We start from the raw sequence: 12,927 nt of genomic DNA, 5'->3' as shown, positions 1-12,927 counted from the left end.
AGGCCGTGGAGGAGTTAGGAGGACGTACTGTATTTAGCCAGTGTGTTTGGGTGTCAGTTAGGGTTGTTTTTGTTGTTGTAGGCAGGTTCCTGAATCGATCATTGGTAATGTTAAGCAGGACTCTAAGGTGCGACCATTTTTCTCGCATTTGCGACTAAAAATTGTTTTGTGCGATCAGAAAAAATAATTTAGGAGCACACTGTGCGAGTACTGTTTTTTAACTATTTCACTCGCATTTTTAGCCTAAAATAAATCCATGCAAATTGGATCAAACTAGTCAAAGTTTTGCGCAACCGTATACAAAGTCCCACAACTTTTTTTATTACAAAACTACAAGTCCCACAACTTTTTTTATTACAAGTCCCACGACTGCAACCTGCAACGCGCAGAACTCTCGTGATGACGCATGATGACAGCTCAGCTGCTCTCACTCAAAAACGACTGTGCAGACGCCGAATGCCCCTGCCAGTAATGTTAACAAAATGAAGAAAATTAAGCCCATTCAATCGTATTTTGCCAGGCAAAGTGGAACCAAGGAGAGAGAGGAATTCGGGGAGGCCCGGGGGGAGTCGAATCAACTGTCACTCAAAAATCTTTGTTTACACAAAGTTATATTGATTAGATTAGATTCAACATTGCACCGTAGCCTACCAGTAACTTGGGATCCACATCAAAACGCAATGAAATGCCGTTGACATCGTAAAAAGAATTTTCCTGAAATGTGTGTCATAACGATTCAATGACGTTCCTTTGCATCTACATTAAATTAAGCTTTTCCACAGATTTTAAAATTTTTGAATGATTATTTGGGAAGATATTGGGCTTTCTTCCCACGTTTTTTCACGGTACCAGCAGCTATGTTTCATATCCCTGCCTAAGTTCGCAAAGCATTGTGTGAATTTTCATCTACCCCTCGGTTTCAAGTCAGCATCTGAAAACCCTCGATATGCCCCCTAACCCTAGAAGCTAAAAGGAATGGGACACACTACCCTACGCGTGAACGTGCAAAATGTAGGAGTAGGGGCTAAGGGGGGGGGGGTTATTGGGATTGAGCCATAGTTTTCATTAGGACCAATGAACATGATTACGTGTGTGGGAATAGTATAGTCTTCATTAGGACCAATGCACCTGATGAAGTGTGTGGGAATAGTAGGCTATAGTCTTCATTAGGACCAATGCACATGATGAAGTGTGTGAGAATAGTATAGTCTTCATTAGGACCAATGCATATGATGAAGTGTGTGGGAATAGTAGGCTATAGTCTTCAATAGGACCAATGCACATGATGAAGTGTGTGAGAATGGTAGTCTTCATTAGGACCAATGCATATGATGAAGTGTATGGGAATAGTAGGCTATAGTATTCAATAGGACCAATGCACATGATGAAGTGTATGGGAATAGTATAGTCTTCATTAGGACCAATGCACCTGATGAAGTGTGTGGGAATAGTAGGCTATAGTCTTCAATAGGACCAATGCACATGATGAAGTGTGTGAGAATAGTAGTCTTCATTAGGACCAATGCATATGATGAAGTGTATGGGAATAGTAGGCTATAGTATTCAATAGGACCAATGCACATGATGAAGTGTGTGAGAATAGTAGTCTTCATTAGGACCAATGCATATGATGAAGTGTATGGGAATAGTAGGCTATAGTATTCAATAGGACCAATGCACATGATGAAGTGTGTGGGAATAGTATAGTCTTCATTAGGACCAATGCACCTGATGAAGTGTGTGGGAATAGTATAGTAGGAGAGGATGAGAGCTCCTATGGTGAGCAGATTATTATTGTTTATTGTTGTTGCCAGTAGGCCTAATGTGTGTGTTGCTAATAAAAATGTGTTATTTCAAATTTTCCGTTGCGCTCATAAATGTTCTTTCTGTGCTCCTAATTTTTTTCATTTAGGAGCACATGTAACGAAACATTCAATATGTGTTTTAAGCGCAGACTTTCATCTTTAATCTGAGGGTATTTACAGTACATCCAAATCAGGTGAACGGTGTCGGAATTACAACACATTTTATATGTGGTACCACTCTTTTTAGGGGACCAAAAGTAATTGGACAAACTAACATGATCATAAATCAAATGGTCATTTTTTATATTTGTTTGCAAATCCTTTGCAGTTAATGACAGCCTGAAGTCTGGAGCCCATAGACATCACCAGACGCCAGGTTTGGTCCCTGGTGATGCTCTACCAGGCCTCTACTGCAGCCGTCTTCACTTCCTGCTTGTTCTTTGGGACATTTCCCTTCAGTTTTGTGCACTATGCACTCTGCACTATGAAGCAGCGTCCAATGAGTTCTGAAGCATTTGGCTGAATATGAGCAGATAATATTGCCTGAAACACTTCAGAATTCATCCTGCTGCTTTTGTCAGCATTCTCATTATCAATAAATAGAAGGGAACCAGTTCCATTGGTAGCCATACATGCCCACGCCATAACACTACCAACACCATGCTTCACTGATGAGGTGGTGCTTTGGATCATGAGCAGTTCCTTCCCTTCTCCATACTCTTCTCTTCCCATCATTCTGGTTCAAGTTTGTCTTTGTCTCATCTGTCCATATGATGTTGGTCCAGAACTGTACAAGCTTTTTAGATGTGTTTTGTCCAACTCTAATCTGGTCTTCCTGTTTTTGAGGTTCACCAATGGTTTACATCATCATTGTGATGAACCCTTTGTAAAGTCTTCTTCTGGCCAACTGTTGTGAAGAGGTCTTTCTTCACCAGGGAAATAATTCTTCTGTCATCCACCACAGTTGTTTTCCGTGGTCTTCCGGGTCTTTTGGTGTTGCTGAGCTCACCAGTGTGTTCTTCTTTTTTAAGGATGTACCAAACCGTTGATTTGGCCGCACCTAATGTTTTTGAGTGTGTCTCTGATGGGTTTGTTTTGATTGTTCAGCCTAATGATGTCTTGCCTCACTGATAGTGACAGCTCTTTGGATTTCATATTGAGAGTTGACAGCAACCGATTCCAAATGCAAGTACCACACTTGAAATGAACTCTAGACCTTTTATCTGCTCCTTGTACTGTAAATTAAATAACGAAGGAATAACACACTTGGTCACGAAACAGCTGAGCAGCCAACTGGTCAATTACTTTTGGTCCCTTAAAAAGGGGGGGGGGGCACATATACAATTGTTTGTAATTCCTACAGCGCTCAATTGATTTGGATGAAAAAAAAAAAAAACTGAACGTCTGCACTTAAAGTACATTTTATTGTTTAATTTCAAATCCATTGTGGTAGTGTGCAGAGCCAAAATGATGAAATTATGTCCATGTCCAAATATGTGTGGACCTAACTGTGTGTATATCATGCCCTTTGGAGGCTCATTTAAAGGACAATTCTCGTTTTTGACAACCTGGACCTTATTTACGACATATTATAAGACGTTTGACTCACCGAGATCACTTTGGTGTAGTTCGGAGGCCTGTAGAAGAAATGTAAAATCCAGCGCGAGCCAGTATATCCATGTAATGGCGGTGATCGGGGCAACGGGAATGCAGCTTCTAAAAATCTATTTTCTGCCGCGAAACGGTTGTTTTCATCAATCTGTCTGGATGAATCGCTAGTTGTGCTTACATAGAGCATAACTTTTGTGGTTTTCACATGCCATGATCTTTAGAAACGTCTTTTGAAACGAAATAGCTTCCTCACTTTCTCCAGCACTAATGCGCACAGCGCGCAATCGTTGCTCCAGCACGCTGTGCGCATGCGTGCTGGAGCAAGTGAGGAAGCTATTTCGTGTCTAACGACGTTTCTAAAGATCATATTACAGAGGCATGGGAAATACCACAACAGGCCTATGCTCTCTATGTAAGCACAACTAGCGATTCATCCAGACAGATTGATGAAAACAACCGTTTCGCGGCAGAAAATAGATTTTTAGAAGCTGCATTCTCGTTGCCCCGATCACCGCCATTACATGGATATACTGGCTCGCGCTGGATTTTACATTTCTTCTACAGGCCTCCGAACTACACCAAAGTGATCTCGTTGAGTCAAACGTCTTATAATATGTCGTGTATAAGGTCCAGGTTGTCAAAACAAGCATTGTCCTTTAAACATGATTTGAAAATACACAGTTGCACCACATTGTTTGATAGTAGATGGAGTCAATTTCACCTGCACAAGCAAATCCTTAACGACCAATGTATCGATTTTGGATTAAAGGAGTAGTAAAGGGAAAATTCATGTTTAGCCCTGTTTTAAGGTTACTTATGATCATATACAATGGTTCAGATCAAAACGTTGACAAAACTAACACTTTTGAGAAAGTCTGATAATTGCTCTACTACTCTTTTGGTCATACAATGGATGTGGGTGGGCATCTTGAAAAATCGTTCAAAATACATGTAAACTCTCAATTTCAAAGACAAGAAACTCACCAAGGTGTTAGTTGTCATTCTGACATATAATTCGCCATAAAGTAAGATTCTAGTTCATCTGGAAATGCTTTTTTAAATATTTAGCATAGAACTATTTAGTCACAGCACATATGTGTAAACTTCCGCAAACTAGGTAGCCTAGCAACATAAACAATAACAATAGCTACCATAAGTAGTTCTGCTTCCTGAATCCCCTCTGCGGATTGATCTACACATCTACAACAGTCGTGTCAATACAAGTCAATGGATTTCATAAAATGATCAATAAAACCCTACAGGATTCATACTTTGCGGCGAATTTGATGTCAAAACACCAACGGACAACAAATTACCCCCTCGGTGAGCTTCTTGTCTTTGAAATCGAGAGTTTAACATGTTTTTGAATAATTTTTCAAGGTGCCCGCCCACATCCTTTGTATGACCTAAACGGTGGTAGAGCAATTATCAGACTTTCTCAAAAGTGCTAGTTTTGTCAAAGTTTTGATCTGAACCATTGTATATGATCATAAGTAACCTTAAAACAGGGCTAAACATGCATTTTCCCTTTACTACTCCTTTTTTTGCAGTCCTCGTGTCAGTGGAACAGTCCCATTCAACTCTCATGAGTTCACCGCCTCTATGCAGCGTGTTCCAGTCTGTCCCTGTCCCTGTTATCAATATACAGCCTCACACACCTCTACCTGTCCTTCACCTGTGTGTGTGTGCGTGCGTGCGCGCGTGCGTGCGCGCTTGTGTATGTTGGCGTGTCCAATAATATGGGTTTTCTCAGAAGTGCCCTGTTAGTGAGTTCAACTATGAATCACATTCCCTTAGACTTCCACTATCCGTTCTATTCAATTAGAGAGAAGTCTTCTTCTAGGGACTCTCTGACACACACACACACACACACACACACAGCTAGCTCTCCCACCTGGCCTAGAGATATGATGCAATCTGAAGTGTTTATCTAAGCAACCACACACACCGACACACAAACTTTATCCACTAGCCTTGAGTTTCACTGTAAGTCATCTGTGGTATACTTGAGTAAGCCAGATGTTTGAGCACGACGCCTAGTGATCTTGGAGGGTGAGTCTTCCTTTACCCAGAAATCAGAACAGGAAGCTGCTGTAGCAGGGTGACTGTGAAGTGGGCCCACCCGCCCGTCCACCCCCCAACAGAACTGATCTGTCCCAACAAGCTGACCCATGAGAAACCAGAGCGTCTCTCTCCCTCTCCCTCCAATCTTCCCTCACTCCCTCCCTCTCTCTCTCTCCCCCTCCCTCTTTCCCCTCTGTGATTCTCTCTCTATCTCTCTCCCCCCCTGTGCTCCTCCCTCTCTGCTCTCCCCACATTATTGATGAGGGGACACTGTGTGTGTGTGTTTTGTGCAGTGCTGATGGTGTGTGTTTTGCAGATGACTGGGAACTGCAGCTGAGGACGAGACCGGGACCAGTCCCACACACCAGCGCACCTGCAACCATGAATGGTAAGATCTATGCGTGTGTGGGAGTGAGACTTTAAAAAAAAAAAAAAGGAACAAAAAAGGAACAGATGATGTATGGTGGTGCCAGTCTGTTTCCCTCCCTCCCTCCCTCTCTCTCTCTCTCTCTCCCTCGCTCTCTCTCTCTCTCTCTCTCTCTCCCTCCCTCTCTCTGTAGCCTAGCCGCGATTCCCTTCTCGTCTCTCATTCTGCTGATTCTATCCATTCCTCCTCTCGTCCTCTGCTCCTGTGCTAACCTGTCTGTGTACCAGTCTGTTTGTATACCAGTCTGTCTTTATACCAGTCTGTAGTGTACAGTATACCAGTCTGATACACTTGTCTGTCTGTGTACCAGTCTGTCTGCACACAGGTCTGTCTGTATATCAGTACCAGTCTGTCTGTATACCACTGACAGCGGTGTAGAGTATGCTGCAGCAGGCTCTGCTTGTCTGTGCTGCTCCTCCGATGTCTGTAGTCTGTAGTTATCTGAAACAGTTACACTCTGGATCCCCTCGGTGTCACTATAGAACTGGGATAGCTAGCATAGTTAACCTCTGTCTCCTGTGGTATAGCTGTAACTAGCATAGTTAGCCTCTTACTCCTGTGGTATAACTATAACTGGGATAGCAAGCATAGTTAGCCTCAGTTTCCCTGTAGTATAACTGTAACTGGGATAGCTAGCATAGTTAGCCTCAGTTTCCTTGTGGTATAACTGTAACTGGGGTGCTAGCATAGTTAGCCTCAGTTTCCCTGTGGTATATCTGGATAGCTAGCATAGTAGCCACAAGTCGGGGTCAGCTCTGTTCCCACAGCCCAATGGTCCCACAGCCCATTGGTCCCACATTACTAAGACTTACTAAGGCTGGGACCATTGGGCTGTGGGACCATTGGGCTGTGGGACCATAGAGCTGTGGGACCATTGGGCTGTGGGACCAAAGACACGCTCCCCCACAAGTCTTCAACTCTTTCACTGCATGTGGCTTCCTGTTTTTACACTCCAGCGCCCAGCTGACGCCAAGCCCAGAGATTGGGAGAATACGCTAGATCATCATCTCTTTGTCACGCTGATCATTTTATACGAACTTCCTTCTGAGTCGGTCAGCCGACACGCAAGTTGTGAAGGTGTGAACAGGAGGCTAGTGACGTATGGACAGTTAACTGGTCAGGTAGCCCAGGCTCTCTCTCTCTCTCTCTCTCTCTCTCTCTCTCTCTCTCTCTCTCTCTCTCTCTCAAGCGCATTAAATTGAGATTTGTGAAAACTGTGATTGTCGAGAAATAATGTACACCCCTCCAGCCAATCGGACTTGAGTATTCACCCAGGCAATGTTATAAAAGTACTATATTTAATTACCTGTCTTCTCCCCTCCTCCAAATCTCTCTCTCTCTCTCTCGCTCTCTCTCTCTGGTGAATGTGGTCTTGGGTTCCATCATCGTTCAAGTCACTAATGGAGCAGAGCTAGTTGGGCGGCACCGCATACTGCGGTCGAACGAACGCTATCTGTTTGTGTGTGTGGGTGTACATGCGCGTGTGTCTGTGCGCGGGTACCAGGTATTTATTTTCAGAGTTTTTAGATATTCTCAAGGGTTTCCTTCTGCAGTGATGAAGCTCTCCCACCTGACCTAGAGCTATGATGCAATCTGAAGTGTTTATCTAAGCAACCACACACACACACACACACACACACACCCCGACACACTCACACTCTGGCCTGTGTGTTGAGTCAGTCTGTGAACGCTGCGCTCAACTAGAAACTGAAGACATTACTCAAGATTTCATTGCTAAAAGTGGGTGGAGACAATTTGAGAGATCTGCCTCAGAGGGAAGAGTCCTGGTCATGAGTCTCTCTCTCTCCTACCTTCTACATCCTTTCTCTCTATCACTCACCCTTGCTCATGTACTCTCTCTTTCTCTTGTCTCTCCATCTGCTCTCCCCCCCCCAGGTGGTCTCAGTGTGTGGGCTATCACTCCAGAGGAGAGGGACAAACATGATAAGAAGTTTGACACCCTCTCTCCCACCATGGGCTTCGTCTCAGGTACACACACACACAGACACGCACGCACACACACACACACACACACACACACACACACACACACACACACACACACACACACACACACACCATTGATGATGGTACAGGTGGTTCATCTTAGCCCTGGTCAGGGCTCTATCCTGGTATCCCACCCTGCCAGGAAGGATTCTTTTGATGATTTTTCCACTCGGTCTACATCACCGCATCTACAGACAATATTATTTCGGTACTCGCCGAAGTGAAGACATTTTTCGAAAGATGAAAGCCTTTTCTCCAAGGGGTCTACGAAATAATATTGTCTGCCGATGCAGTAATGTAGACGAGTGATAAAAGTCTATGATTCAATGAATGGTCCTTGGCAGGGAGGTAGAGCCTCGAGTAGTATACTGACCGGGACCAAGGCTAAGATGAACTGTGGGGTTGGACCAGGGCTAAGATGAACTGTGGGGCTGGACCAGGGCTAAGATGAACTGTTTGCGTCTCTGAATCATTATTTTTCAATAACGGCACACCTCAGAATGTATTATTCCACTTATACCATGGCCACTTCCCAAAGACAAGAAGTATGTGCCATTTACTCACATTTTCTACATTCAAATATAAAGAAATGGGTTAGTTATACAGTACTTTGCTCACTGCTGAGTTTATTATAGTCCCTCTGTGCTAAATCATTGTTGCTATGGAATTACAAATGGTATATCATATTCCCTGGAGGAACAGCGATGACATCCAATAGTTAACATGGGATTTGAACCGTAAGTGAAATGGAAAGTGTCCGTTACCTTTTCTTTCAGCAATGTCTCTCAATCCTGGATACGACCTAGCAACCAAACAATGAGCCTAGCAACCCAAACTAGCTAATCCCATAACCTACTGTACCTGATATTGCTAGATAGCCATGGGCGTATAGGCTACTGCATATTTGCTTTGCAATATATATCAATCGTCAGATCTAGTTGCCAACAAACTATCTTTGATAGCCAGAAATCTCATTATCCTCAAATCAAAAACTTTTTATCAGGTTGTGTTATATAACTGTCAGTCGTAGCTACAACTACGTTCATTGCGAGTTGAATTGTGAGGACGGGATGTGTCATTATAAGTGAAGTAGAACCAATATTAAAAGGCCGCTCTCTCTCTGTCTCTCTGTCTCTCTCTCTCTCTCTCTCTAATCTCTTGTTCTCTCTCCAGGGGAACAGGCCAGGAAGTTCTTCCTGCAGTCAGGTCTGCCCCCCCCAGTGCTAGCGGAGATCTGGTGAGCAGCAATTCACACACACACACACACACACACACACACACACACACACACACACACACACACACACACACACCATCAATCTGGGTTCAGAGTGGTTGGTGCAGAAATGGCTTTCAGGAAAACAAACATTTATAGATCTTTCTCCCTCTCTCTCTATCTCTCTCGCTCTCCCTCTCTCCCCCTCTCTCTCTCTCCCTCCCTCCCCCCCCCCCTCACCAGGACCCTGGCTGATATGAATAAGGACGGTAAGATGGACCGGCTGGAGTTCTCCATCGCCATGAAGTTGATTAAGCTGAAGCTGCAGGGTCAGCCCCTTCCCACAGCGCTGCCAATCATCATGAAGCAGCCGCCAGTGCCCGCCCCTAGCCCCGCCCCCAGACTCACCCCCTCGTCTGCCATGTCTACCTCGCACTACGGTAATGCACGTGGCCGTTGGTGTGCGTGTTTGTTTGTGGGTTTGTTTGTTCGTTTGTGTGTGTGTGTGTGTGTGTGTGTGCACGTGTGCAGGCAGTTTGCACTTTTTATCTTAATAAAGCTGTGTGTGTTTGTGTTGAATGCGTGTGGTTTTGTGTGTGTGTGTGTGTGTGTTCCACAGGGATGGGCTCCATGCCAAACCTGTCCATGATGCCTGGGGGCGTGGCCCTGCTGACCCCCATCCCCATGACCTCCAGCCTCTCACCTATGACCCCTATGACCTCACTCTCCCCCCTGGTCCCCATGGCGACCGGGATGAGCCCTCTGGTTGGATCCAGTACCTTGCCCCTGCTGCCCTCGCTAGGAAGCCCCGCGCTGCCCAACGGCACCATGGGAATCCTCCAGCCCATGCCAGCTGGTACGAGGAGAGACTCTCTCTCTCTCTCTCTTTCTCTTTCTCTTTCTCTTTCTCTCTCTCTTTCTCTTTCTCTCTCTCTCTTTCTCTCTCTCTCTCTCTCTCTCTCTCTCTCTCTCTCTACCTCTTTGCTGTGAACTCTTTAGATTGACATTTTAGATTGAATCTGTCTGTCTGTCTTATCTCTCTCCCTCTCTCTGTCTCTGTTTCTCTGTCTCTAACATGTTAAACTTACTACAGATCGGTGTTAATGCTACTGTACATCCTCTACGTATAGACATGAATGAGCAGGAGTGTGTGTGCGCGTACGAACTGTGTGTGTGCGTGCGTTTGTGTGTGTGTGCGTGTGCGTGCGTGTGTGACTCATTTACTACTTTCTCTGTCTCTCAGGGCTGAGCCTGTCTGGTCCCTACTCCGCCTCTCTTCTGGCCTTCTCTGCCTCTCCTCTGGGCTCAGCCTCCACTCCTGGGATCAACAAAGCCTCTTCACTGCTGGACCTGGGCTCCAGCAGGTAGACACACACACACACACACACACACACACACACACACACACACACACAGATCATGTTGTGACCCAGATCCGCCCTAGTTGGTGCTGAGCTGCTCTGTGTTCTCCTTGTTTGAGCGACTAACTCCGCCCATCTGTCCTGCTCCAGCTCCTCCTCCAACGCCTCTCTGGCCGGCAGCTCCCCTAAGCCCCTCCCCTCGGACTGGGCCGTCCCCCACGCCTCCCGCCTCAAATACAGACAGCAGTTCAACAGCCTGGACAAACAGATGTCTGGCTACCTCACAGGTGGGGACCTGTGTGTGCATTGTTGGGGATGGTATCTGTGTGTCTTTTGTGTGTGTGTGTGTGCGTGTGCGTGTGCGTGTGTGTGTGTGCGCGTGCGCGCGCGCGGGGCTTTGTCCACACGTACATGGGTATTTTTGAAACAGAAATTGAAAAATTGGCACCAACTAGGTGAAAGAAAAAATTTTGGAAATACAATTTGTTTGAGAATATTATTCTTCTTGGCCAGGATTCTCTTGTAAAAGAGATTTTAATCTCAATGAGTCTTTTAACCTGGTTAAATAAAGGTATAAATATATATATATATATATATATATATATATAGGCTATATATATAATGAAACAAATTCCCCTGCCAATTTTGAATGAGAAATTGAGTTGATAAGTGATGTGAGTCACCCAGGAAGGGAGGGAAAGACGCACCTGGTCTCAGCCCCAGTTTCACTGTGCTTTACACCTCCCAAAAGAGTCCCCGTTTACAAACCACGGCGCCACATCTAAAGCCTTTTAGTCCTTCACCAGAACACGTGGCTCATTGGGTAACGATTGCTGTTCATAATGACTGACACTTTTAGACACTTTAGAAATGAAATGCCAGTGGAAACCCAGTGCGCACAGCTCCACCCGAATGTTTCCACCCAGTCACAACTAAACAGATCAGGCCACCGCTGCGACACAACTTTATTTTGAACGACAACTAGTCTGCTCGCTGGCACATTTGCTTTCGGACTTCTGCTCCACCCCCCATTAGATTTGTAGCCCTCTATTCGCCCGGAGAAAACACAAGTGGAGAACAATATTTCGTCAACCAAGAGCATGGACTTGTGGGGTTGAGTCTAGTGTGTGTGTGTGCGTGTGTGTGTGCGTGTGTGCGTACGTGCGTGTGTGCACGTTTCACCTGAGCCAAAGCATGTATGGAATGTGGGTGTGATCCTTCTGGCTCTGCTGGATTGTATAACTCCTCCAAACTGCTGCCCTGTCCCCTCTGATCTCTCAGGCCTGCTGTCACACTCAGGCCTGCTGTCACACTCACACTCAGACCTGCTGTCACACTCAGACCTGCTGTCACACTCAGGCCTGCTGTCACACTCACACTCAGGCCTGCTGAAAGGTCTCAACACACACAGACACACACGCACACACACACACTCACACACACACACACACACTGCCCTCTGGTGTTGTCTTCTCACTACCAGGAGGAAGGAATAATCTTGCCCGACCTGTTCTTGTGAAACAGTTTCGAGGCAATACACACTCGCACACACACGCACACACACACATACAGTACACACACACTGATAGACTGCTAGATGACGGGTAGTATAGTAAATTGCCAGTTTGGGAACCTTTAAATGTCTAGCTGAGTACCTAGTAACCTTTCTATTGTATTCTATTATACACACACACACACACACACACACACACTGATTCTGACTCTGATTGGACTGTTTTCTCAGGTCTACAGGTGAGGAGTGCCATGGCAACCACTATGCTCAGTCAAACACAGCTAGCCACCATCTGGTGAGTACGCCATCATCATCATCATCAGCCTCCCCCTCCTCCTCTCCCTCCTCTCCCTCCTCTCCCTCTTCCCCTCCTCCCCTCCTCTCCTCCTCCTCCGCCTCATTTCCAACCTCCTGCTCTACCTGTGCTCTTCCCTCCAGGCCTGAGTAGTCAGTTTGAGGCTGTGTGTGTGACTGGAACATGTCTCTCTCTAGGACCCTTGCGGATGTGGACAAGGATGGCAAGCTGAAAGGGGAGGAGTTTATCCTGGCTATGCACCTGGTGGACGTGGCCAAGGCTGGACAGCCCCTGCCTCTGTCACTGCCCAGCGAGCTGATACCACCATCACACAGGTGCACACACACACACGCACGCACACACACACACACACACACACACACACTAGAGATGCGAATATTGCGGATATATCCGTGACATCCGCGGATATCCGCATCCCCACGTGGGTGGGCCAATAAAAATCAACATTGTGATTAATTTCGGGTGGATTGCGGGTGGATTTGTCAGTTATATTCGTATTTAATAACTACTATAATTATATATATTATATTATAACTGTGAGAAAGCCCGAGACATGCCAGCAGCTCACTCAAATACCCTCGACCACTCCGTCAACCGAGATCCTGCG

General features: G+C 45.6%; 1 protein-coding gene across 1 annotated transcript in view; it reads left to right on the top strand.

The window, feature by feature from the left end:
* itsn2b (intersectin 2b) overlaps positions 1-12,927 on the top strand; it is a 47,469-nt gene that overhangs the window by 4,713 nt on the left and 29,829 nt on the right. Inside the window, exons 2-10 of the mRNA XM_084446448.1 lie at positions 5,797-5,868; positions 7,804-7,896; positions 9,088-9,151; positions 9,374-9,570; positions 9,750-9,986; positions 10,374-10,494; positions 10,642-10,778; positions 12,236-12,299; positions 12,497-12,634. Coding sequence (XP_084302574.1) covers positions 5,862-5,868; positions 7,804-7,896; positions 9,088-9,151; positions 9,374-9,570; positions 9,750-9,986; positions 10,374-10,494; positions 10,642-10,778; positions 12,236-12,299; positions 12,497-12,634 — 1,058 coding nt within the window. The 5' untranslated portion in view covers positions 5,797-5,861. The remainder of the gene's footprint in view (positions 1-5,796; positions 5,869-7,803; positions 7,897-9,087; positions 9,152-9,373; positions 9,571-9,749; positions 9,987-10,373; positions 10,495-10,641; positions 10,779-12,235; positions 12,300-12,496; positions 12,635-12,927) is intronic.

This window comes from Borostomias antarcticus, assembly GCF_949987555.1.
Source record: "Borostomias antarcticus genome assembly, chromosome: 12".
Lineage (NCBI taxonomy): Eukaryota > Metazoa > Chordata > Actinopteri > Stomiiformes > Stomiidae > Borostomias > Borostomias antarcticus.
The sequence above is the reverse complement of the archived record's forward strand: the minus strand, read 5'-3'. Positions and strand labels throughout refer to the sequence as shown.